Below are 22,329 nucleotides of genomic sequence, written 5' to 3' on the forward strand. Positions count from 1 at the left end.
TAGTTGTTACCAGTGTTATCCAACTGATGTTAATACATTCACAGTCGGCCATACATACTATCTTATATAGACATATTTTTATATTAGGGTAAATACAAAATGGAATGATAATGTGACTTTGATTAAAATGACAATGTCATTTAATGCATTGGATGGATTACCTATGTCATCCAAGTTTCTAGACTGACGTGAACTGAAACGTGGTTTAGCTTGTAGGTCTGCTATTTTTTAATTTAGGCAAAAATGGTTAATTCATAGTGCATTTTTGTTAGTTTGGGTCCCCGGGTTCCCTTCTTATTAAAATAGCGGAGTCAAAAGTGGATTTTTTTTAAATAATCATTCAATTGTAGCTAGAGAGTTAAAGTCATAAGCTTCCCTAGCTTCAAGTACAGATTCTCAAAAAGTACAGTAAGTAAATGTGTCAGTAATGTGAAGTGTATACCAGGACTGTGTTCCACTTTATTGTATCTGCCCTTGATGTGCTGCTTGTTGTGTTTTACTGTAGCTGCTTTTACCCACTTTAAACCTGCCATTCCTATTTTGGGCATGTCATAGGTGGATAAATATACATAAAGTATAATATAATATATTTCTTTCTTAAAAAAATAATTGCAAGTGTTGCATCCACATTGTACTGCAAAGTATACATTTCCACTCACTGAAAAAAATTATTTAATGTGTGTATTGCATGGAAGGTGCAATTGTATTGTATGTCTGTTGTTATAATATGCCAAATAAATTAGATTGACTCATGCTAATACAGTATCATGCTAATACAGTAATTTAACCATCCCCACACACACAAGTGTCTCTGTCCAGACAGTTAATTGTTTCATACGTTGTTTTTCGGTTTGTTTTATAATTTTTATCCCACGATTTTGTAACCCATTTTTCACCCCTGTATCAATTATCTAATGTGATCCTGGGCTCTACACACCCTCCGCCAACCTATAGTCCCCATATATGGGGGACATGGGGAGAGCAACGGACTTGAACTCATGCTTCCTTCATGCCTGCTTCTTAACGTCTTATTTCATGTATCCGTATATGGATGTGGTCAGTTACTAGCGGTGTGACTTTGCCTTTACTCTGTGAAGACACAGGTGATCCTGATCAGGCAGTAATTTGCACTTTGGTACAGTAGGTGAAATATCCTCTGACCTTTTTCTGCACTTTCTTTATTTTTCTATCATCTACATCTGTTTGTCTTAATTTCTTCTCTGTTTTAAACTCTGAACCAAATTGTCCACAAGTAGAGCTCAGTGACACACATTTAGACTGTCTTTTTTAACTGAAAAAAGAACCAGCAGACTACAATCAGAATCACCTGAGCTATTCAAACAGCTCAAGTTATCGCATATCTCTGCCTCCCTATTATAAGCTCTTGGCACTGAGTGGAGGGCCACGCTCTATAGCTGCCTCAGTTTCACTGGCACCCTGACTAGCGGTGTGACTTTGCCTTTGCTCTGTGAAGACACATGAAGGCTGTAATTTGCACTTTGGTACAGTAGGTGAAACCTTTTTTTCTTTCTTTATTTTTCTACCTTTCTATTTGACCTTTGGTGTTGTGCATTTCTTGGGGACACAAAGATCAAATGCCAGGGCATTTTTTTTAATTATCATTTGAATCAAAAGTTCACATGCGAGTTAAGACTTCAGAATCAAAACAAAAGACTTGAATTTCTGATTTCTGTCATTTCCCTTTGACAGAAAGTCCAGGATCCAACCACACAGGCAGGGGTTGAGTCCTAAATACAATTTACAATCCAGAGCGATTTACAGTAAGCAGGAACAACGAACAAGACATGGTAATACATGAAATACATAAAAATTGTCATCATGAATCATACGTATGCTAAGAACCTAACAGTGGAATATCTATATAATGAACTATGCATATACTATATTATAGTGCTATGTCTACATAAAATGCTATTGAGTTACATAGGTTGAGCCTTTGCGTATGCCTGTAAGGTCATCGGGGCAATGGCAAGTGCTACGGCAAGTACTGTAGCTGAGCTTAGTAGGGCAGTGTGTGGATATCTGTTTGGCTCACCCTGGGGGTCCAGGTTTGTGCTGTTTGTTCTGTCTGTCTGTCTGTCAGACCTTCATCATCAATGTGATGTGAGACAAGACATCCACATATAAGCCATGTCGTTGGACCCCGTCTTGTTTATTTTTTATATCATATCATATTGGATTTGGCCTAAACTTACCCAAGGTGACTGATAGTGTCATAGTACTGTCATAATCTAGATGTCTGAATGCCATAGACTGCCCAGTGTTCTGTAGTCCTTCACCGAGTGCATGTAACCCTGGACCAAGATATAGACAGGGGTCTACGACAGTCTTGGTCCCAAGCTAGAGCGCACACGCCCGGCCTTTCTAACATTGTTTTGTTCAGCCTTCTTCACTAAAGATCACACTCATGTGAAGTGAGCGGCAGCATCACTTGGATGCCACATGACATCACAGGGGAGTCGAGGGACGTACACACATTTATGTTGCCATCGACTTGGACGCCACATGACGTCACACAGGGGGTACATTCATGCACACAAAACCATGTGTCTAACACTGTATCTGACAGTGAGGTCTACAGATATGCTCTGTAGGAGGGGCTCAAGGTTAGAAATGTGGTGTGTGTGTGCTCATGCACATCTGGAACTGACCTTGCAGACCAGATTTCTTGTGCAGTGGACCAAAGAAGTACTCCAAACATTCCCTCCCCCTATCCTCTCAGATCTTGAGGAATACATGGGGTATCCTTCCACCTTCACAACTCTCTTTTCCTCTTCTATTATGGTGTGTTCACACGGGCAGAGCCAAAGACGAATGGGAGTATCATCTGGAGCAGCTACATGCATCATTGCGTCTTCGCATCGTCATGTTGCTGGCTTCCATTGACAATGAATGGTAGACTGCGTTGTTGCGTCTGTCCGTGTGAACGCAACATGAGATCTTCTTGTGGAATATGTGGTGCATTCCGATCTCCTCCTTTCCCTCTTCTCAACCATTTCTTCAGAAGCAGCCTGTAGTTGCTCACCCTGACCAGCAGAGCCTTGTAAGCTGTGGAGATGCAGCTAAGCAGTTCCTGAGCTCCTTCTTCCCCTCTTCCCAGAAAGAGCCAGTAGGTTCCCACTAGAACCAGTAAAGCCACAGAAGCTGAAAAGATGAGGCTAAGCAGAATCATGATGACTATGTTTCCGGTGCTGTGTCCTAGTACCATGGTTGGGTTGTCCCACTGGGCCAGAGCGCTGTCATAGTCCAGGTTCAGAATGTGTTGCGGGAGAACACGCACTCCCACGTAAAGCCTCTTCACCCTGCGCGAGCCACGGTTCTGTATGAGACATTTGTATGTACCAGCGTCTTCTTCCTTTACAGGGTCCAGTACTACTTTATCCAGCAGAGGGTTTCGCCAGTGACTAAATAATGTGTCGTCAGAGGTGATTATCCCACGGGCATAACGCCACGACACCCTCCATGTATGTCGCACCTCTGATGCCATGCCTCCCATCACCTCTCCAAGACAGTCGATTTCCAGCCTTTGTCCCCTTATTGCGGTGACTGTCCTGAGTCCACACTGCCACGTCTCCATGCAGATAACTGTATGCTTTCGACACTGACTTACTTTTCCACTTACGTTTACACCTACTTTATGACACAGTGTCTGTGTTTGCAGTCCCAGGCCACATGTGGTGCTACAGGGAGACATGTCTGTGATCACCTCTGCTTCTATGTCCTCTTCCACTGTGGGGTCCTTTGTGTTCACCTCAGGTAAAGACTGAGGTTGGGCAAGATGATGAAAGAAGAGAAAGGCGAGGAGGATTGGAAGACATAATTCAGCAGGGCGCATGTTTGATGTCACTGTACAAAGCGTTCCATCTATGCACACTACCACTTACATAGGCTGACCAGAGCTCTGGTCTGACGTCACACAACATTGAACATGCATGCCTAACAATGTCGATTTGCATCGCTGCCCCACGGTTCTGTACCGACCTGGGGGACGTCTCTGCCGTTCTCTTTCCCACTGACAAGCAGTTGTCATTAGCTGGCGCTAATGGCTTTGAGAAAGGTATTGGTGAAATTGATTATTGATTAAATGGATGCAGTTTGTCCATACGAATTGATCATCTTGGTCACATGCTCTGTATTGCTACATTAACTGCCACGGTAGTTTGCTAAAAGAGACAATGAGGACATTACAGAATTCCCCCCCCCCCCCCTTCTCCGCCTGTCTGGAGAACCAGCCGACCAATCAACTTCAAACTTGGCATGTGACGTATCAAGTGAGAATTCAGTTGGACCAGATAAATGTCTGTATCTGTCTGTCTGTGTAAAGTAAATCTCTGATGTCTTCAGTTACTCCATAGTAGCCTAGTACTGACATCCTAGGCTGGCCTCCAAGTACTACGATAATGAGTAACTGCACTATACATGTACTTTTCAGAAAGAACTGCAGAAAAGAATCAGAAATACGCATCAGTCTGCAAGGACCTTAGCGGTGAGATCTCCCTGTGCACGTCTATTTTTTGCACATGGATATTGTACCCTATTGACTGATATTTGCACAGCACTTTGGAAAATTTGCACAGTTGTATTTTGCACAGTAAAGAAAGGCAGTCATGAATTGAATTGTTTATTACATACATTTTAACCGAACATTTTAGGTTTGTTTCTGATTTGCTGATTTGAGTTCCAGCTGGGGGGTACAAAAACTATTTGGTGGTGAATCATGAAGGGTAAGTGCATCTGAGTGCAATATATTTGAGAGCACTAGCAGATTTAAAAGTTATTTTGTATGACACTGTAGGCAGTGTAGGATGATGAAAGAGGGTACTAATTTACAAAGAAAAAATAAAGAAAAAAAAGGAAAAACACGAATACAAATTAGTTCTAATCCAGATCCTAGGAACCCCTTGACATGGTGGATTCCAGTCTCATTATAGCTCAGCTGTGTATAAAAGGCTGCCAGTTCAAAACAGACAGAGCTTTGGGTGGAGAGCTGGACACCACCATGCCACAAGGGAGCTGTGAGGTTTCCATTTTTGGTCATTCTTTGTGTTGGTGAATATGCAGCACCATGCCTCAGTACTAATTCCAGCCGCTAATTGGGCCAGCCTAACAGACTCAGACACAGGGGCATGTGTTTCCAATGGGCGTCTGCCTAGAACTAGGCAAAATCTCTGACACCTGACAAGACCAAAAGCTGATTGTTATAAAGCAGCTGAACCACTGTTCTACACAGCTCCTCCTTGGGACAAAGCAGACATGCAATTTGGAACTGTAAAAGAACAGCAAATATAACAATATTAACTATTAATAATACAAGCAAAGCAACTAAATCCCTGGAATAATTTTTCAACAACTCCAGTAAATACATTTCTTCAGGGGAGTTGGAATCTTCACTCCCACTTCCAGTTATGAGCTGCCTTAATTTACCGTAATGGGACTACTCTTCAAAACTGAGGAAGGCAGAAACAATGAGAGGATATTGTTAGAATGCCCCCTCTTTCCTGGAAGTCTGCCAAGGTTTTCATATTAGTGTGAAGATAACGGAAATGCATGAACAGTTTATTATCAGAGGGAAGTTGGGGTCAAAGGCTCTTTCTTGTGAAAACTTAATAAGTGACAGGAGTTATCCAATCTTCTAAAAGTAGAAAGGCTACAATACTGTGCATGAGTATCCTGGGGTTAATGAATGTGTTGATCACATACCAGCAGAACTGGCCTTGGTTCAATTCCATCCTTGTGTGTTTCACATGGTCCCCCCCCCATCGGCATCCTGTCTCTCTTCCCTGTCCTGTCTCGCTGTCTGGAAAAAGAAAGAATAAGGTCGTAAAGACTAATAACGGTAGCTGGTTCAGTTCCCAACAATGACAGGAGGGGGTTATCCTACCGGAAGCTAGTACGTGTTGCCATCCAATACCATTGCCAAAGTTCACTTGAGCAAGGCATAGAACCTCATTGCACATCACTTACTGCACTTTACACACTCACCTCACTACATGATACACACCTCAAGGGCCGCACTGGAAACAAGCTGTCAGCTTTTTGTCTCCACCAGGCTGGGGGGAGAGTATGTTTTGCACTCCGTCCGTGTGTGTCATTCCGTCCGTCCGTCCGTTATCAGCTAATCTCCGGCACCGTTGGCCCGATCCATGCCAAACTTTTCACACACACTCCCTGCACATGGACGGACCACATCATCATCATCATCATGTGATCCTCAGTCTACAGAGACCCAGAGCCATCAAGTCAGATGGCTCTGCAGAGACCTAGCCTGGTTAGCCAGGCTAACGACTCGAGGACCTACCAGTACCACGGGTCACAGACAACTTCAGAGAGAGAAGGATGATGCTAGCAGGGCTTCTGTCTCTATCCGGTGTGATTTCATGGTATTACACTAGATGACTGTGTGTATGGCAAGGCAAGTTCATTTGTATAACACATTTCAATAACAAGGCAATTCAATGTGCTTTACAAAAACATTACTAAGCAAAATAAACATATTATAAAAGGTCATTAGATTACGCCTACAGTAAAAATCAACATTTAACACATTCAAAACAAAATAAGTAAAACATTTAAAAAGAATAAGGGAGTAGAATTGAATAGTGCAGAAGAAGAATTAATGGGCTCCTCATATAACTGAGTGGCTCCTCTCCTGCTTAATTGACAGGTACTTCTCCAATGTTATGTCACCCCCTGTTGGCAGCTTAGGGTAGTGACTTGCATGAGGAGTGTTTGAGGGCTTCAGTATTACCTGTGTGGTCTTGTCCTGTGGTCAAATAACATGAATGGTATTAGTTTTTAATAAAATAAAAGTAACATGAATTAAATACATATTTCTAAATATGGAACATTTGTCAGAAGTTTGATATGTTTATTTATTTGTGGATGTGATGCGCTGTGAGCTTGTAGATTGGCTTTTGCCATGTGACAGTGACACCTTGAAGTATAAATTGTGCTTAAAAGCTGGAATTCTGACTAGGAACCTTGCAAGGATTTTAGTTTTAGTTTTTTTTTCTTAGTATCGGGTGGTTTAGAGGTTGTTGGTAAGAGGTTGAAATCATGTTTATTCTTTTCAAGTTATGACTGACCATTCAGTGTGGTGGTGGTGCCCTCAATTTTTCTACCATACACCTGTCTCTAGCACACTTTGTTGCTGATTTATAAGCCAGCTAAGACTCTGTCATGTCACGGCATACTTTCTCTGACCATTTCAAAGTCAATAAAGATAACCAGTCAAACATATAAATACATATATTTGAAGTAGTATTTAGAACTACCTAATGCTTTACAATTTAGACTAGATCCCATTTTGCCCATAAAGTCCATGTTTGATGCAGTAAGTAAACTGCAGTGCTGAAACGATTATGAATTAATATTATGTTCAAGAATGTTGCTTATTTCAGCTTATTTATTTTTAACTATTACAAAAAACATTTTTTTATGCACTGACAGTGGTTTGTGCATAGTTTACAAGCACACCATGATAACAAACCAAAGATCCTACCCTCTAGACTGTTGTCTTCTCTCTTTCTGCTGTTTCTTTCTCATAACTTGCCACACATGGTTTCTCTCTTCACGGTTGAACACATCTGATGCAGCAGGTATCTTGTTCTGAGAGCAGTGCAGCAGCAGTATTATGTAGGCTACTTACTGGCATGTATAAAATAACACACAAAGGAGGGAGGGGTGGATTATTTGGAAGGGATTTTCCAACTTCTTCCCTCCTGTAAACCAAAAAGCCTAGGTTCCCGAGGCTTTGAATGTTATCAACCAGCATGTTGCCAGTAGCTGCAGTAGGCCCTACTGTAATGGGACTACTGACTGCTTTCAGTTTTGTGTGCTGTCATTAGGGGACTTTGGCCATGGGGGCTAACTCCCACACAACAGTCCCATTAAGGGCAACTGCCCTGCACATCCATGTGTGAATGTATGCGTTCTCTCACTTTTGATCAAAAATAGTCATTCATGCTATCAGACAAAAACAGGTACTTTTGAGTATAGAGGATTTCAATTAATTTCCAGTGTTTGAACTTTTTATCCTTTATACTTTTATGACGAACCATGTTGACACTTATATTATTTTGAATTAACAAAACTAAACAATTTGTAATGTAGTTGTAATGACTATGAAGAAATGATAGACAAAACAAAATAAAACAAAACATTTAACTGTGGTTTCTAAGACCAGACAGGAATAAGGGTGTGTTGAAGGCATAATACACACACCACTGTAGTTGATTCAATTTGTGGGAATTTTAGTATTTTGTATGTCTTTGATGTAAAAAACAATCATCTAAATTATAAGTAAACAGAGAATTCAGATATGTCAGAAGAGAGCTTTATGATTTTTTTTAGGGCACACCCCTGTAAAAGGTATGTTACACCATCTACAGAACACATAATGTATACAAATTAACAGATGAGAAAACAAATGGAAATAAATCAAAGAACAGCCAGTCTGGTTACATTATGCTAGGATATATCAGTAATTCTGGGTAGGAAGGAATGAGTAGTCAGTACTAGTGAACAGGTAGTAGAAACATGGAGTGAAGATGAAGGTGTGCAAAGGTATCTGGACATCGTGTTCTAATCAATTCACAAATATATTTTCCTTTCCAGTTTATCTGACAGTTGATGTTAGGCTAGCATCAAGGTTCCAGGGTTTCATCTAAAAATGTAATGTAGAATAATAGAATGTGAGTTGAAAATGTATGGGAAACATGTTTAACCAAATCATATCCCTGCTGCATACATAGGGTAGTGATATGGGAAATATCACACTTTTTCCGAAACCTTCATGCAATTGTTAGACTTATAGTAAAAACTGAAAATTCATACTGAAACACTTTGTTTCTCCTTCAGTGGGGTGGCACCCAGAAGTACATTGCACGGATTGCTTTGGCAGGTGTTCCAACCTACATAGGAACTTAAGCATGTGGGCATGGCTATGCCTACAATCACAGATTTTAGCTTGAATGCAGACTTTCTGAAGGATGCCTAGTGTCACCTATTTTTGAGACATTCATTCACAACTCTTGACACGCTGAGTTGGCTCTGGCTGTACACATTACACTGAGCCTAAAGATCAGCACACCCAAAGACACAAGCAAAGTACAGTGACAGAGTAGACTCACTCTCTCTTATCATCTCTCCTTCTGCAAACAAAGTGACCTAAACCGTATATATACACACAAAGATTATTGGTGGAGCAGCAGCCACCAAACAAGAATTTGCATTATGTTTCAATAGTTTGGTTTAATGGTTCACACATCACATGCTGTTCCAGAAGGCTTTCCCAACCAACAAAAAAAGGAAAAGAAAACAAAGTCTTATATAGGCTACTCATTTGAGTAGTCCATGTTCTTTTCATCGTTCATCAATGTTCTTTATACATTTCTGATTCTTTCACATCTTTAGCATGACTGCTGATGAGTTCAATTATTACTTCAGTTCACAAGTCAAAGACCCCAGTCAGCGACGCTACTGCGATGGCGAGAACGTGAGGATCATCCAGCCAATGACGAAGTAAAAGAGGAAGACGGGATACACGACCAGCGCCTTGCGGTTCGGAGGTTGACTGTCGACCAGGAACGCCGTGGAGGCGAACGTCGACCATCCGAACGAGGCCGTGACCACGACGAGCCGCACGACGAAGCTGGCCGTCCCGGAGCCCCCGATGAGCACTATCCTGCAGACGACCATCGCCACGGTCAGGGGCATGATGCAGTAGCCGAGGACGCACAGGCTCTGGAAGAAAGAGATGGTGCCGCCCAGGAGCTTGGAGTTGAGGGTGATGATGATGGACCCGAACCAGATGATCACGAACACCTCGGCGAACTCGGGCCCACCGTCGTCTTTGCTGTCGGCCGAGCCGCCCTGGAGCATCACGGCCAGGGTCACGCAGAGCAGCAACGGTCCCCACAGGTCCCAGTCCCGGAGCAGCGCCGTGTTCTTCTTGGGATACAGGACGTGGATGAACTTGCTCCCCACCGCCTTCAGGTCCCTCATGATGGTGTCCTTCACCGGCTCGTCCAGCGTGGAGAAGTCGTCGTCCTGTTTCCCGGAGGAGCCCACGCCGGGGACGGAGATGTCCCCCTCCACGGGGATGTCCGCCGAGATGGACACGTCTGACAGCCCCGCGAACATCGGCTTGCTGGCCTCGTCGACTTCCGCCATTTTAAGCTAACGTTGTATGTATTCCACAGACGCCTGTGTGTCTTGTACGAAGTCTCGTTGACGCCTATATGGGTCGTTCGCGTTTAGTTTAACAACAGGTCAAAGTCATCAAATGTCCCGTTTGACAATGCAGATGCTGGAGCAGAACCCGATGAGTCCAATATGTTCAGATTGAGCTGCTGTCAGTCTGCTGCTGCTGCACAACACTCCCACGTCAGCCAGAAAATACTTGTTTACTTCCGTGCGACGTCACGCACATCCGTGTGATGCGTTCATGAAGTCTTCCAGTTCCAGAAAAAATAAAGTTTTTTTATTTGTTGATTGAATGAATACCATTAGACAGAAATGCAAATAACAACACGAGTACAGTGACAGTCGTACACTTGGTCTAAAATAAGCTCTCCAAAAAGTCGTGCGGACTTGTTGTTTCCATTGAAGTCCTGTGTATTCAACGAATACAGACATTTAAAGACATACAATATATATAATACGTTTCATATCTGATAGACCGCCCGTGCTGGATTTGTCAGGGAATTAAAGTAAATTAAGTTATGTGTGTGATAAAGTTGTTATCAACAACAGGCCTACGGCTCTGATTCTAATGCCTACGGCTCTGATTCTAATGAGGATCACATGAATGCACCATGCGTTCTTTTCACAGTGACAACACCGTCGGCTGCTGATGACGTTCAAGAGACGTCGACATTTGTAGTAAGGAGAGCACTGGGAAACTCAAATCACGCAGGAGGGCGTGAATAATAAAAGTGTGTGTGGTTTTCTGGTTTATTGCAGAATTCATGTAGATTTTACACGATAGGCTACTAATACTAATTCCATTAATGGCAGAACATTCATGTACACTGCAGCAAGAACGACGTGAGTCGTGAGGCAATGGAGTACTGCAAAGAGCAAGTGAAACATGACTGCGAGGAGCTGCTGACTCGTTTTCATCAAACGGAGTCGGTGCGTTTTGAGGTTTTCTCCAGGATATGGAAGGAGTTTAACTTCTCAACTATTTTCTTGTAAGTTATTACGACTGTCTGCAACCTCAACTTGTGCTGCTGAGTGACTATTATGGCAACTTTAAGGCAATGTGGCATGTTGACGACATGGATGTTGCAGTGGATGGACATCATCCATAGCCTGTTTGGAAACGTTTTGAACCTCTGATGGATCTTTAGCTTTAGCCACATTGAACAACGGGGAAATAAGTTTGCAGCCACATTCCACAATCTATGAAGTAAAACAAATAATAATAATTCTAATATTATAGAGAAATCTTATCTATCTATCTGACACTACTGTGGATGTTTCATTGTGGTTGTGTCTTGTCTTTTGCAGTGGCTCTATGGAGAGCTTTGAGCAGAAGGCATTCAGTCATGAGATTATCTCTACAGCCAGCACATTCTTCCTGCCACCGTACAGCTTTCAGATCCGAGTTGGTGGATTGTACCTGCTCTATGGATTGTATCATCACCAGTTCAGCTTACCAAGAGAAAAGGTTGAGAGTCCTGCTTCTTCACAATTTGCTTTTCCTGATTCTCTTATCAACAACAACACACAACTGTAAAGCTACACTTTAACAATTATTTATGGACATTTTATTTATTCCTAGATCAGTGGATCTCAAACCTTTTAATTTCAAGGACCCCCATAACTCTGAGAATGTACGAAATGGAATCGGGGTCCATTTGGTTCCATTTGTACACTCTTAAGAGAAAGTCTTTCGCACACCTAAAGCAAGACTTGGGAGCAGGTGCGTAGTTTTGGTCCCGGCTCAGCGGCTCCTCCTGGCTTAATGGTGAAGTGTTCTTGACTCGAGTGAGACATTGAACCCCTAACTGCTCCCTCGGTGCTGCCCACCCATAGCCAACTGTTCTTAAGACTGTTCTTCTTCTGTCCATAGATAAGACTGTCGCTGAATCATTGGGATGATGTGAAGAAGTTTGAGCAGGATGCCATCAATGCTCAGCACTTTGATGCTGTGTACATCCTCAGAACCCTTCTGGCACACAAAGCCTTCCACTTCACCGCCATGCCTAAACTGGTGAGAGAGAGAGAGAGAGAGTGTGTGTGTGTGTGTGTGTGTGTGTGTGTGTGTGTGTGTGTGTGTGTGTGTGTGTGACTAATCTTGCAAACTGCTCGACCAATCATCACCAGATTTCTTGTGCACACTACCTAAGAAGTACAAGATATTATCTTGTCCGTACAAGATAATATCTTTGGACAAAATATTATCTTGTACGGACAAGATCAAATATATTTTGAATGCATGGCCATTCAGGGGCTTTGACATATTCCCCTCTCTCTCTCCTCTTAGATATTGTAGAATACGTGTGTGTGGGATGTGCTGTAGATCTTTTTTGTTAGTGGTGCACAAGGTGCTAAAACTGTGAATGGCTATGCGGGCTTGCGTGCATCTTCAAAGGATCGTAGTGGGGCGTTGCCCCCAGTAGCCCCGACCAACAGCTCACCCCTATGTGTGCGCGCATACATGTGTCCCCTCAAAATTAAGATTGTACACACTATTATAGACTATGTCTTGTTTTTTCATTTAGACATATTGATTGACATTTTTTATTCAGGGAGAATTTTGAAATTCACTCGTCCCACCAAGATTTTCCCACATTCACTCAGGGATTCCAGCAGCTACAGTACGTTGCATTAAGGGAGGGCATCTGTCAGTCCAGAGATTTGAACCAGCAATCTTTATTGACCTCTCCACCAACTTTCACCGTGTCCTCCTTTTGCAGTTGTGTTACAACTTGAAGAGGGAGATGAAAAAGGAGGAGATGTGTGAGGGTTTTATGGAGCGCGCCTGTCGTCCTCAGGAAGTGGTCACGAAGGACCTGCTAGAGGTAAGATGTGTGAACAGAGAGTTGATGGATGATCGATAGATGGATCTGTCACTGAGTACTGCATTTACAGTATAGCCCTCAATAATTACATTTTGGGGCCCATGCCAAATTGAAAATATTGATATATCGGCTGATAATTACACAGATTTTAAAGATAAACATTCTAGTAGTCAGCTGTGGGGTGGGGGTAGGGAACTGTGCATTTGTTTGTTTAACTGTATGTAATGTGTTTTGTTTAACTGTATGTAATGTGTTTTATTTTCGTTTTATTTTTAGTTTTGTCATTATTATTTTTGTTCTGTATTTATTGTCAAATCATTTTGTGATAAGATTTAGTTTGTATTTGTGCTGCCATGGGGATGTGGGGGGGAAAAATATATGTAAATTGTTTTGAAAATACTTTGTACTAAAAGAAAATCAATAAACATATGTTTAAAAAAAAGTAAAAAAAAAAAAAGTAAAAAAGAAAAAGATAAACATTCTAAGAAAACATAGGGTGAAGCCACTGTTTACAAATCAGTGTACATAATTATCGTTATACTTGCAGTTATATGTATCGTGATTGGTGTGAAAGACTCATCTCATAGATTTCCACTGTAATAGAACAAAATGTATTTACTTCTCTTGCTAACTTAAAAAAACTGGACTGTAGGCATAGTATACACAGCATGTACACATTGCATTTCCTCTGATGTGCTCCATCCTGTCCTTGCCACCAGGAGCTGTCCAATGTGCATGAACGCTATCAGCAGCTGAAGACAGGTGCTGCCACCATGTCCAGCAGGCCAGACCCCTCTATAAACCTGGTCCATAGAGACTTCGTCACTCAGCTACGTCAGACTGTTGTGGGCTTCTACAACTGGCAACAAGAGAAGGTTAGAACTCTTCACATGGTCATTATGGTTATACTCTAGTATGCTTATTAAAGAAAGAACAGAGATGAGAGAGGGGATTACATGCAATACTGGTTGTAGATATCGTAGTGTATATATTTTTGCAATATTAAAGGTTTGTAGTGTTTGCTACAATGAGTACTGCTATGTTTTGTTGTTGAGACATTGCATCCTTTGGTGATAATAGAGCTATTATATGGGCACCATCCGACTGATTGACTTCAAACTTGGTTTCCAGTGGAGAGTGGGAATTAAATCGGCCCGGCGGTTGTTCAGAACCGAAAAACCATGAATGTCTGTATCTGTCTGTCTGTCTGTGGGTCTATAGAGGACACAATGCATCTCTGTGTCTGTGGGAGGTGTAGGCATCACCTTCCCAGATTGGTCAACCCATCCCTACCATCATGCACAAAATGTCTGTCTGTCTGCGGGCCCTCGTCTCCCATTTATGCCCATGTATGTCATCAGTACTACATCAGCGTTTTTTGGCAACATCAGGGATCCATGGTTTAAAGTTCTCAGTCTCCACTCTCCAGGACTAATTTCAGTCATTTGGAGACCGGAAAAAAAATCCCTTGGACCTCCTCAGTTTGAATTATATCTCGCTCACCCTAGAGTTGTGGGTGACCAATCAGAGCCCACTATTCAAAGTGAGACATTTTTGCTGTGACTTTGGAATCTGTTTGTAACCGCCACTTACAAACAAATAAATCTTCCACACCGAAGTTCCAGACTACTTTCTACGCAGTGATAGTAGTCTGGCCATGCCAGGCTTTGACGAAGGCCCTATGTCCTCCTTGTGGGGGCTCCTCATTGGCAGGTGAGTCGTAGGATACAACAGCAGTAACAACACAGAACAACTATATTGGGGAGAAAAGGGATGTAAAAAAGATGCTGTGCTTTATCTTACCTCATTTCAGGATGCTCCACCTGGTGATGGTGAAGAAGATAGTGGTGAAGGAACTTCAGCTCAGCAAGAGGTCAGTTCCATTTTATTTCTTAACATTTTCAACCATTTTATTCCTGGCAGCCATCTATACACTTCACATGCAATAATAAACTTTGGCCAGCAGATGACTCTGTTGTTCTCACTCCGACCTACCTGCCTTGTGTCCCTCAGTCTTCCAAAAGAGCTGAACTTCTCGCCTCCATCAAGTCAAGGAGCTATGGACAGGCAGTAGAGGTGTGTCTTTCTTGTTATTAGAATTAATACTTTAACTTTCTTATGATTATTATATATTTCCGGATTCATCCAGTCACGCAGCATGAGTGATAAAGTGTGTGTGTGTGTGTGTGTGTGTGTGTGTGTGTGTGTGTGTAGGCCTCTCAGTCAAGACGTCATCGTCAGGTTGAGTTGGACCTGACCAGCTTTGAGAGCGGTCCATCCAATGAGACGCGACATCGCCAAAAGAAGATTTCACTTAAGGAAAGAACACTCATGAATGTGGAGCTCAAAGGTCAGAGGCCAATAAATTGAGGATCTCATCACTTTTGACCTGCGTCTCTTAATTGTCAATAGTTGACATTACCAATTACATTTTGTCCTCCTGTAAACCTGTCGCCAACATATTTCATTTGCCACTTTGCAAGAGACTCATTGCTATTAGTTTGTAGTTGTACACTTTGTATATTCTGATTGAGATATTCTGTTTGACTGACAATTTCCTGCCTTATAGGAAACATGAGGAAGGAAACGATAAAGGAGACCAAAGTCTGGAACCTGAGCAAACCTGACACTGCACCTGAAGGTATGGAATAGTAGAAGAGGGCGGTTTGTGACAAGAAGGGAAGGTTTTCCTTCAATATGCTGCCAATCCTGCCTGTCCATTTTTATTTGTATTTTATCATTTTTCAAGAAATCTCTAAGAAGAGAATACCAGCACTCACGGAAATGTCCTTTAGTTTAAGCCACTTTTTATTCTTTTGGTGGGGGCTAATTCTCAACATAATGATTTTTAAGTATACGATGAATAGGGTCTATTTCAAACTCCTGTCTGTTTTTAATCTTACAACTGTGAAGCCATAGCATTTTCACTTGGAATCTGTTCAAAATCTGTTCCATTCCATACAATTCTGTTGATGTCGGGGTTTTTTTCTCTCTCTCTGGCTCCATTCAGATGTACCGAAAAAGATCATTAAATTCAAATGGTGATGAAGATGACCTCGTCCTCTCCTCCTCCACATTCAGACTTAAAGGCTGGTACATGAGTTCAAGGGTTATTGCCCAGACAATATTCCTGCTTTGCGGGTGTCGTGCACCGAAAGCAGCGGATCTGTAACCTCACAATATGGGCGACCGCAGCTCCCAGTACCAGAATTTCAAGGACTTAAATGATTTGTTTTGTGCTATACCAGGAGTATATGAGGAACATATAGCATCTAATTCAAAGAGTAAAAGATAGAGTTTTTTTTTATCTCAGTTTGTGCCTGCTTTTAGTATCCATCTTACATGTTTTTACATTATTTCTGTATTTTTATGTATTTTATCTATATCAACACAGCAGGCACGATGATAGGATGGAAATGAGGAAGTAGCCAGCACACAATTGGTGTGTTCACACGGGCAGATGCAAAGATACAGTCTACCATTCATTGTCAATGGAAGCCAGCGACATACATTATACAAAGCTACGTACATCCAACGTTTGTAGCTGCTGCAAAACATACAAGGCTACAAAGTGAAGCTGACCTTGGTTCAACTTCCAGATGCAAAACTACAAAGCTACAACAGTAGCTGCAATGCAATCTCCCCCGCCAGCCGCCGACACATGTCACTACGGACGCATGCTTGAGGACGAGAATGACCGCATGAGCAAGAGAACGGAACAAAGCGACAAATATGCTGTGATCTTTGCATATGCCTCGTGTGAACGCAACAAATTAATGTATTTTTCATATGGTTTATTTACCTCTTATGGACAGAAGCGACTGATGCATTTTGACCTGATAAGGTTTACTACTGTCTGGTTTGCCAATTTGCTGTGCACCTTCATTCTCCCTGGAGGGTGAACCTTACCGACTTTGGTCAAGCAAAACGTTTCACTTTCACACAAGATATCTGAATATCAGGCCTTATGGCCAAAATATAAGCATTTTAAACGAGATATCGTAAATCTAGTGATTTTGGTTTCAAAATTGACTCCAAAAATGATGTCCCATCTGTTACGTCTGACTTTCACTGTAATGATTAGATTGAAGTTTATTTTGGTACAGATTTACGGTACATTTTATTTTCAATGACCGGTTTCTGTTTTATATAAAACATATTTTAAAGTTGTATTGGCTCTTGTTTGTTACTTTTTACATCATGGTGGAAGAAAATGGATGTCTGCCCTTGCTCAACAGCTCCATTGCCGGTAAGCTTCTTCCCTACAGTACAAGAAACCGATTAGAGTATACAATAAAGTGAAATTGGGCAGTGCAAATTAAATCTTATCTTCTGCAAAAAACATTACTTGTCTTGGGTAAAATAGCTGTGTACATACCTCTGTGATTTATTGCAATTTACGTTCTTTGGGATTTGGGATGTTTAATGTGAATGTTCTCTTTGTGCTGGAATGCAGAAACAAAGAATGGATCTAGATGACTAGCGATGACAGTTGTGGGGACGTGTAAGCAAGGCAGTCCAGCGTAGAGGTTGAAGACTCTTGAATACATTAAATCACTAAGGCATATTAAACATTAGCCACCAGCACCAAGACACTTAAAGGGCCATACTGGCATCAATTCTATTTAGGGAGATGTTTACCCATGCAACACCGAGCCTTGGTCGCTGTGTGTGTTTTCTTTTAACCTGGCTATACCTCATCTTTAGTTTTAAAGGTACACTTGATGGGTCTCATAATGAAGTGTTGACCAATCCAAGGTAAGCACAGTAAGATACCGATCGAATATGTGGAAACACTGGTATGCGTGCCCCCTAGTCTTTTTATTAGGACTTTTTTAGATTTTTATGTACTCTTGTATCTTTTAAGTGTTTTGTATGTATTTTTTATTGTTTTTAATTGGTTTCGGCTGTAAATAAAGTTTGATTGATATGGTTCTGTAAACTGAAAACTAGTATAGAAAAAGCAAAAGTGGCATAAAGATTCCTAGTTCTAGTAGTTAGATTTGGAGTGACCTGGGACACCACCATGCCAAGAAGTCTCTGATACGGAGCTGGGCCGTTTTTTAAATTATAGGTTTTATTCGTTTTCTTGAGTGTCTTGCATTTTGTATCTTGTATTTTAGGTCATTACTTGCCTTTTTACTGTTGTTTTTTCTCTCCGTTTGTACCCTCTTGGTAATGTTTATGTACTTTGTTTTGTTGCCTGTTTATGTTTGTTTGTGGCCTACGAATGGAAATTAACATCCTTGCTAAATCCGACATAGTTACATTGCATTGAATGTGTAGTGTTCATTAATATGTGCTGTTCGACCAAATAAACGACTAAGTTCAGACTTAGTCATCTTATCTTCTGCTTATGTTGTATGTGCAGGTAATTGCCCATGCATCACTGACTAGTACTACATACTGATACTGTAGTAAATGTGGGATGTGCTTGTTAAAGTGTGTAAGTGTCCGGGTAGCCCATGGGTTTGATCCCGGGCACCGCCATAGCCTCTACTCATAGCCTATGAGTAGCACAGCTTGGAACAGCAAATAGTATAATAAAAAAAGTACTGGGAGCTGATGGTAGGTGTGGCACTCCACCTCAGCATTCCATCTCCCAGGGGTGAGGGTCTAGCCGCGCATTGTAACGAGGATAGACTCCTGCATGTAACCGGCTGATACCGACAATAAGCCACTCTCGACCTACTTCTTCTAAAGTGTGTTTTGCAGGTCAGTACTTTATATCACAACAGAAAGACATAATTGGAAGGTGCAAGCTATTTTCAGTGTGCATCTTGCATGGTTGAAAATACGATGGAGTAGGTGGAGTAGGTGCTCTCTGTGGGTCTATAAATGGAAAGATAATCAAAATAGATATACTCTGCTCTGCTGATGTAGAAACAAGCTATTACACTCTGATGGACTAAGACATTTTACAGGCAATCGGGAAATTTGCGATGTCCAGCATTTCCAATTCATTCACATTGCTTTTCTACCACCTATTCTGGAAATGTATTTAAAAAAAGCTAAAACGTTAAATACCTTTTTGAAAATGTCTCTTAAGTGAATGGTTAATACAGTGCAGACCCCAAGTCTTTCTACTCAGACCAAACATAAGAGATTTAGTTCTGTTATTCTCATTGATAGACACTTCACATTTTCCCACTGTAGTGCCAGCTTGTTTCTACATCATTAGAACCTCGAGGTTACTGCAGGTTATTGTAGGCTTTCCATCTCTGCGAGATTCTCCACATGACAGTAACCGTAACACATTCTGATGAGCCTTTGTCCCGGGGTAAGAAGCCTCATCTCACATTTTGGGTCTTGGTTTTTTAAATGAATGGAAAATCCCATGCCTCAGTACAGTATGATCTACCAGCAACCATGCTGGATGCCATTTTACATTAGCCTGTTTTTACATGCCTCTCAGCACTGTCCCTTTAATGTTTCTCAAGGATGCTAGTTTGTTAATCATGCATCACAATGCCTGTGCATGACCTGTATATGTCACTGCCAACTTCAGGCCATCGTGTCATCCTACTTTCTTCCCACTAAAACAGTAATAGGATGTTCTGTACTGTAGTTATGCATGCAATAACTGTATGGTAGAAATGAGGAATGTTACTACAGTATATGCCACAGACAGTACTTGTGTAATAATAAGGAAAACCCTTGCGACTATACTGCTTCCATGAGTTGTTTTCCAAAACACATCTCACAAAAAAGATATTATGAATGCTGCATGTTGACAGCCTGGAAGAATTTATGTGGCAAAAGTAGACTTCTCCCTCAGTCAGTTACTCTGAGGATGGTGCCCTTGGCCAAACTAATTCACTCCCGGCTGTTCCTGTGCAGCTGCTCAGTGGGACAAGCAAGAGAAAAACAAGCTAGTCCGATTCACTCCATCACATTAAGTTGATGCTATTGTCATCGTTCATTATTCCCAGCATCTCTTCAGCTTGAATCCCACATCCTCTTGCATTGTGTTTACACTGCGAGGGTACAGATGAGATGTGTGGACATGCATTGCATATCATATTTTCTTCAAGATTTTCCTGACCTTACTTTCTCCACATTATTTAGCATATTTAGCATCTATGATGGCGATTGTCCAGTCTTGATTTAAAGGGTTTTCTCCTTTTTCTTTACATTTCCGAGGCCAATAGAATAATATTCTATTGGGTGAATTTGACCCCACCTGAACAACAACAAATGGGAATATGTGTAAAATTGCCTAGAAACTGGGAATAATGGCAGTATAGGCTACGCTACAGTAAGTAACCACCTTTCCATTCTTCTCCCCACTCCCCACCAAAGTGATGAACATTTTATCTAGCCTATAGGCCTATAGTTATAACTACAAGCTATTTGAAAATATATCTTCATGCTCACATAAGAATCATAGTGAGAGTCATTGTGAATTGTGAAAGTGTATGAAATTTGAAAAATGTTTATATAAATGAATCAATATGGAGCAGAGGTCATTATAGGCACAATGTAGGCCTACAGGCCAGGCGGCCCAAATAATTATGGGGGGGCAGAGATGTATTGGAGAACCACACACTGCTTTTTGGCAAGCAACACCGTACGTATACACGTACAGTATATAACGTAGAGGTTCTTTGAGGTCTGTGAGGTGAGCGCGTCATTTAATTGGAGATGCAGGATCCAGGAACATAGCGTATCTAAACGTTCTCCATTATTGAATAGAACAGCCGACGAGCTATACTGCGGGGGAGACACGGTCCACCTCACCAGGCAGCATCCCGTTATCAGCGTTTTGTGGCCACCGGCGCTGCTGCATCCCGACCGATAGTCCAACAGCATGTAAACCAACGGCTCGGGGATGCTGCTGCTCTATTGCTAAATCCGTCCGCCGTTTAAACCGGAGCTGAAACGGACACAGCCATGGCCGCAGATAGTAAGTACCCGATTCGCTGTCGGTCCGTAGATTTGACGGATTAGCCTATAGCCTACGTTATAGTCTTGGTTAAATTTGTTTTCCCTTCATGATTCGTGGATAGTATAGATGTTGCCTTCATTTGTTGTCTAACGGTTTGGGCAGCCATAGTTACTGTAGCCTACTGTAGGCATATGTAGTGTAGTGTGTAGGCCAGTATATCATTCTGCAGAGCAGACATGTTTTGCTGTCCTGGATAGGCCACTATCAGATTGTATCGTGGGTTTACCTATAGTCAATTAATGAATGGTCAAACGTGTTCAACTGTATGTTTCTATAATAGGCATGTTGTGCATAATAACATCTGTCATGAGCTACAGCAAAAAGGTGCATGCAGACTTATATTGAAAACAATCTGGTATGCCTACAATCTTAGTCTAGTAAACTACCCTATATAATTGATTTATTTTAAGTGTTTTAATAAACTCAGAATTTAAATAATGATACCATATCAACATTTCGTTTATGTATGATGGGAAGGGGAGTATCTTTATGATCATGATAAAATACCTACATTAGGTGTATCCTATAGGCTTACTATCATATAAGATCAGTTTCCTGTTTACAAATGGCTATTTAATGTGATTATCACGCTACCAGACAATTCACTAATGTTTGAAATAGTAATTCTTTGTTCAGATTTCATCTAATCTGTCAGGATTTAGTAGCCTACATAATTACATAACGGAATGTGGTGAGAGTGAATGATACGAATGGTAATAGTTGATCCAGAGCTACTTATAGGAGAATAAGCTTCAATGTGCATGTGCATGACCTGTAGGCTACGAATGAACAACAGTAAAGGCCAGGGTCAAAGTCACACGGTTCTGCTCCTGGGACATGATCAAGACAACCCTTGGAGGGATCTGTAAACCTTAATGGTGAACTGATACTGTAGCTATAATACCTAGCACACACAGTACCCATGAGTGCCAGGGTGCAATATAATTGTATAGCAAAAGTAGAGTTAATACAATCTGGAAAGAGAAGTTGTATCAAGGTGAATCTCAAAGTAAATGAGTGAAATCACAATGGCAATTTGAAATGCTGTAACACTGCTGTAGTGCCCCACATGTGGTGTGTGTATTGGCGCTAATTGGAGCAACGATGCACTTGCGGCACCCAGGTCCACTAATATACCTGTCCGTCCTTGCGTTCATGAGGTAGAGGCAAAGAAATGATGATAGTGGGGACAAATTGCAATTACACCCACTTCCGGTGCTCAGACTTTTGGTCTTTACCGTTGGAATCCTTGTACCCAGAAATGTGGGGTCTATTCGGACTATTTTCTGATGGCAGACCCCTGACCAGTGTTTGTGCTAAGTTGCCAAG

The 22,329-nt window shown here is 41.6% G+C and overlaps 3 protein-coding genes across 3 annotated transcripts; 1 reads left to right on the forward strand and 2 right to left on the reverse strand.

The window, feature by feature from the left end:
• Positions 1-2,866: 2,866 nt before the first annotated feature.
• On the reverse strand, positions 2,867-3,856 carry tmem81 (transmembrane protein 81; the record flags this gene model as incomplete). The annotated part of the gene is made up of 1 exon (XM_083791684.1): positions 2,867-3,856. One exon carries the CDS (start codon positions 3,854-3,856, stop codon positions 2,867-2,869), a length of 990 nt encoding a protein of 329 aa, XP_083647810.1.
• A 4,486-nt stretch (positions 3,857-8,342) lies between these two features.
• On the reverse strand, positions 8,343-10,401 carry yipf6 (Yip1 domain family, member 6). The gene has a single exon (XM_083791890.1). The coding sequence runs from the start codon at positions 10,192-10,194 to the stop codon at positions 9,499-9,501; it is 696 nt and encodes a 231-aa protein (XP_083648016.1). The 5' UTR covers positions 10,195-10,401; the 3' UTR covers positions 8,343-9,498.
• A 506-nt stretch (positions 10,402-10,907) lies between these two features.
• Positions 10,908-17,380, forward strand: snapc1b (small nuclear RNA activating complex, polypeptide 1b). Its single transcript, XM_083791450.1, has 11 exons — positions 10,908-10,958; positions 11,041-11,216; positions 11,536-11,695; positions 12,101-12,241; positions 12,948-13,052; positions 13,772-13,927; positions 14,866-14,925; positions 15,066-15,128; positions 15,267-15,402; positions 15,622-15,693; positions 16,063-17,380. Exons 2-11 carry the CDS (start codon positions 11,086-11,088, stop codon positions 16,095-16,097), a joined length of 1,059 nt encoding a protein of 352 aa, XP_083647576.1. The 5' UTR covers positions 10,908-10,958; positions 11,041-11,085; the 3' UTR covers positions 16,098-17,380.
• Positions 17,381-22,329: the final 4,949 nt, after the last annotated feature.

The sequence above is a fragment of the Protomyctophum parallelum genome (assembly GCF_964188405.1).
Source record: "Protomyctophum parallelum genome assembly, chromosome: 20".
Lineage (NCBI taxonomy): Eukaryota > Metazoa > Chordata > Actinopteri > Myctophiformes > Myctophidae > Protomyctophum > Protomyctophum parallelum.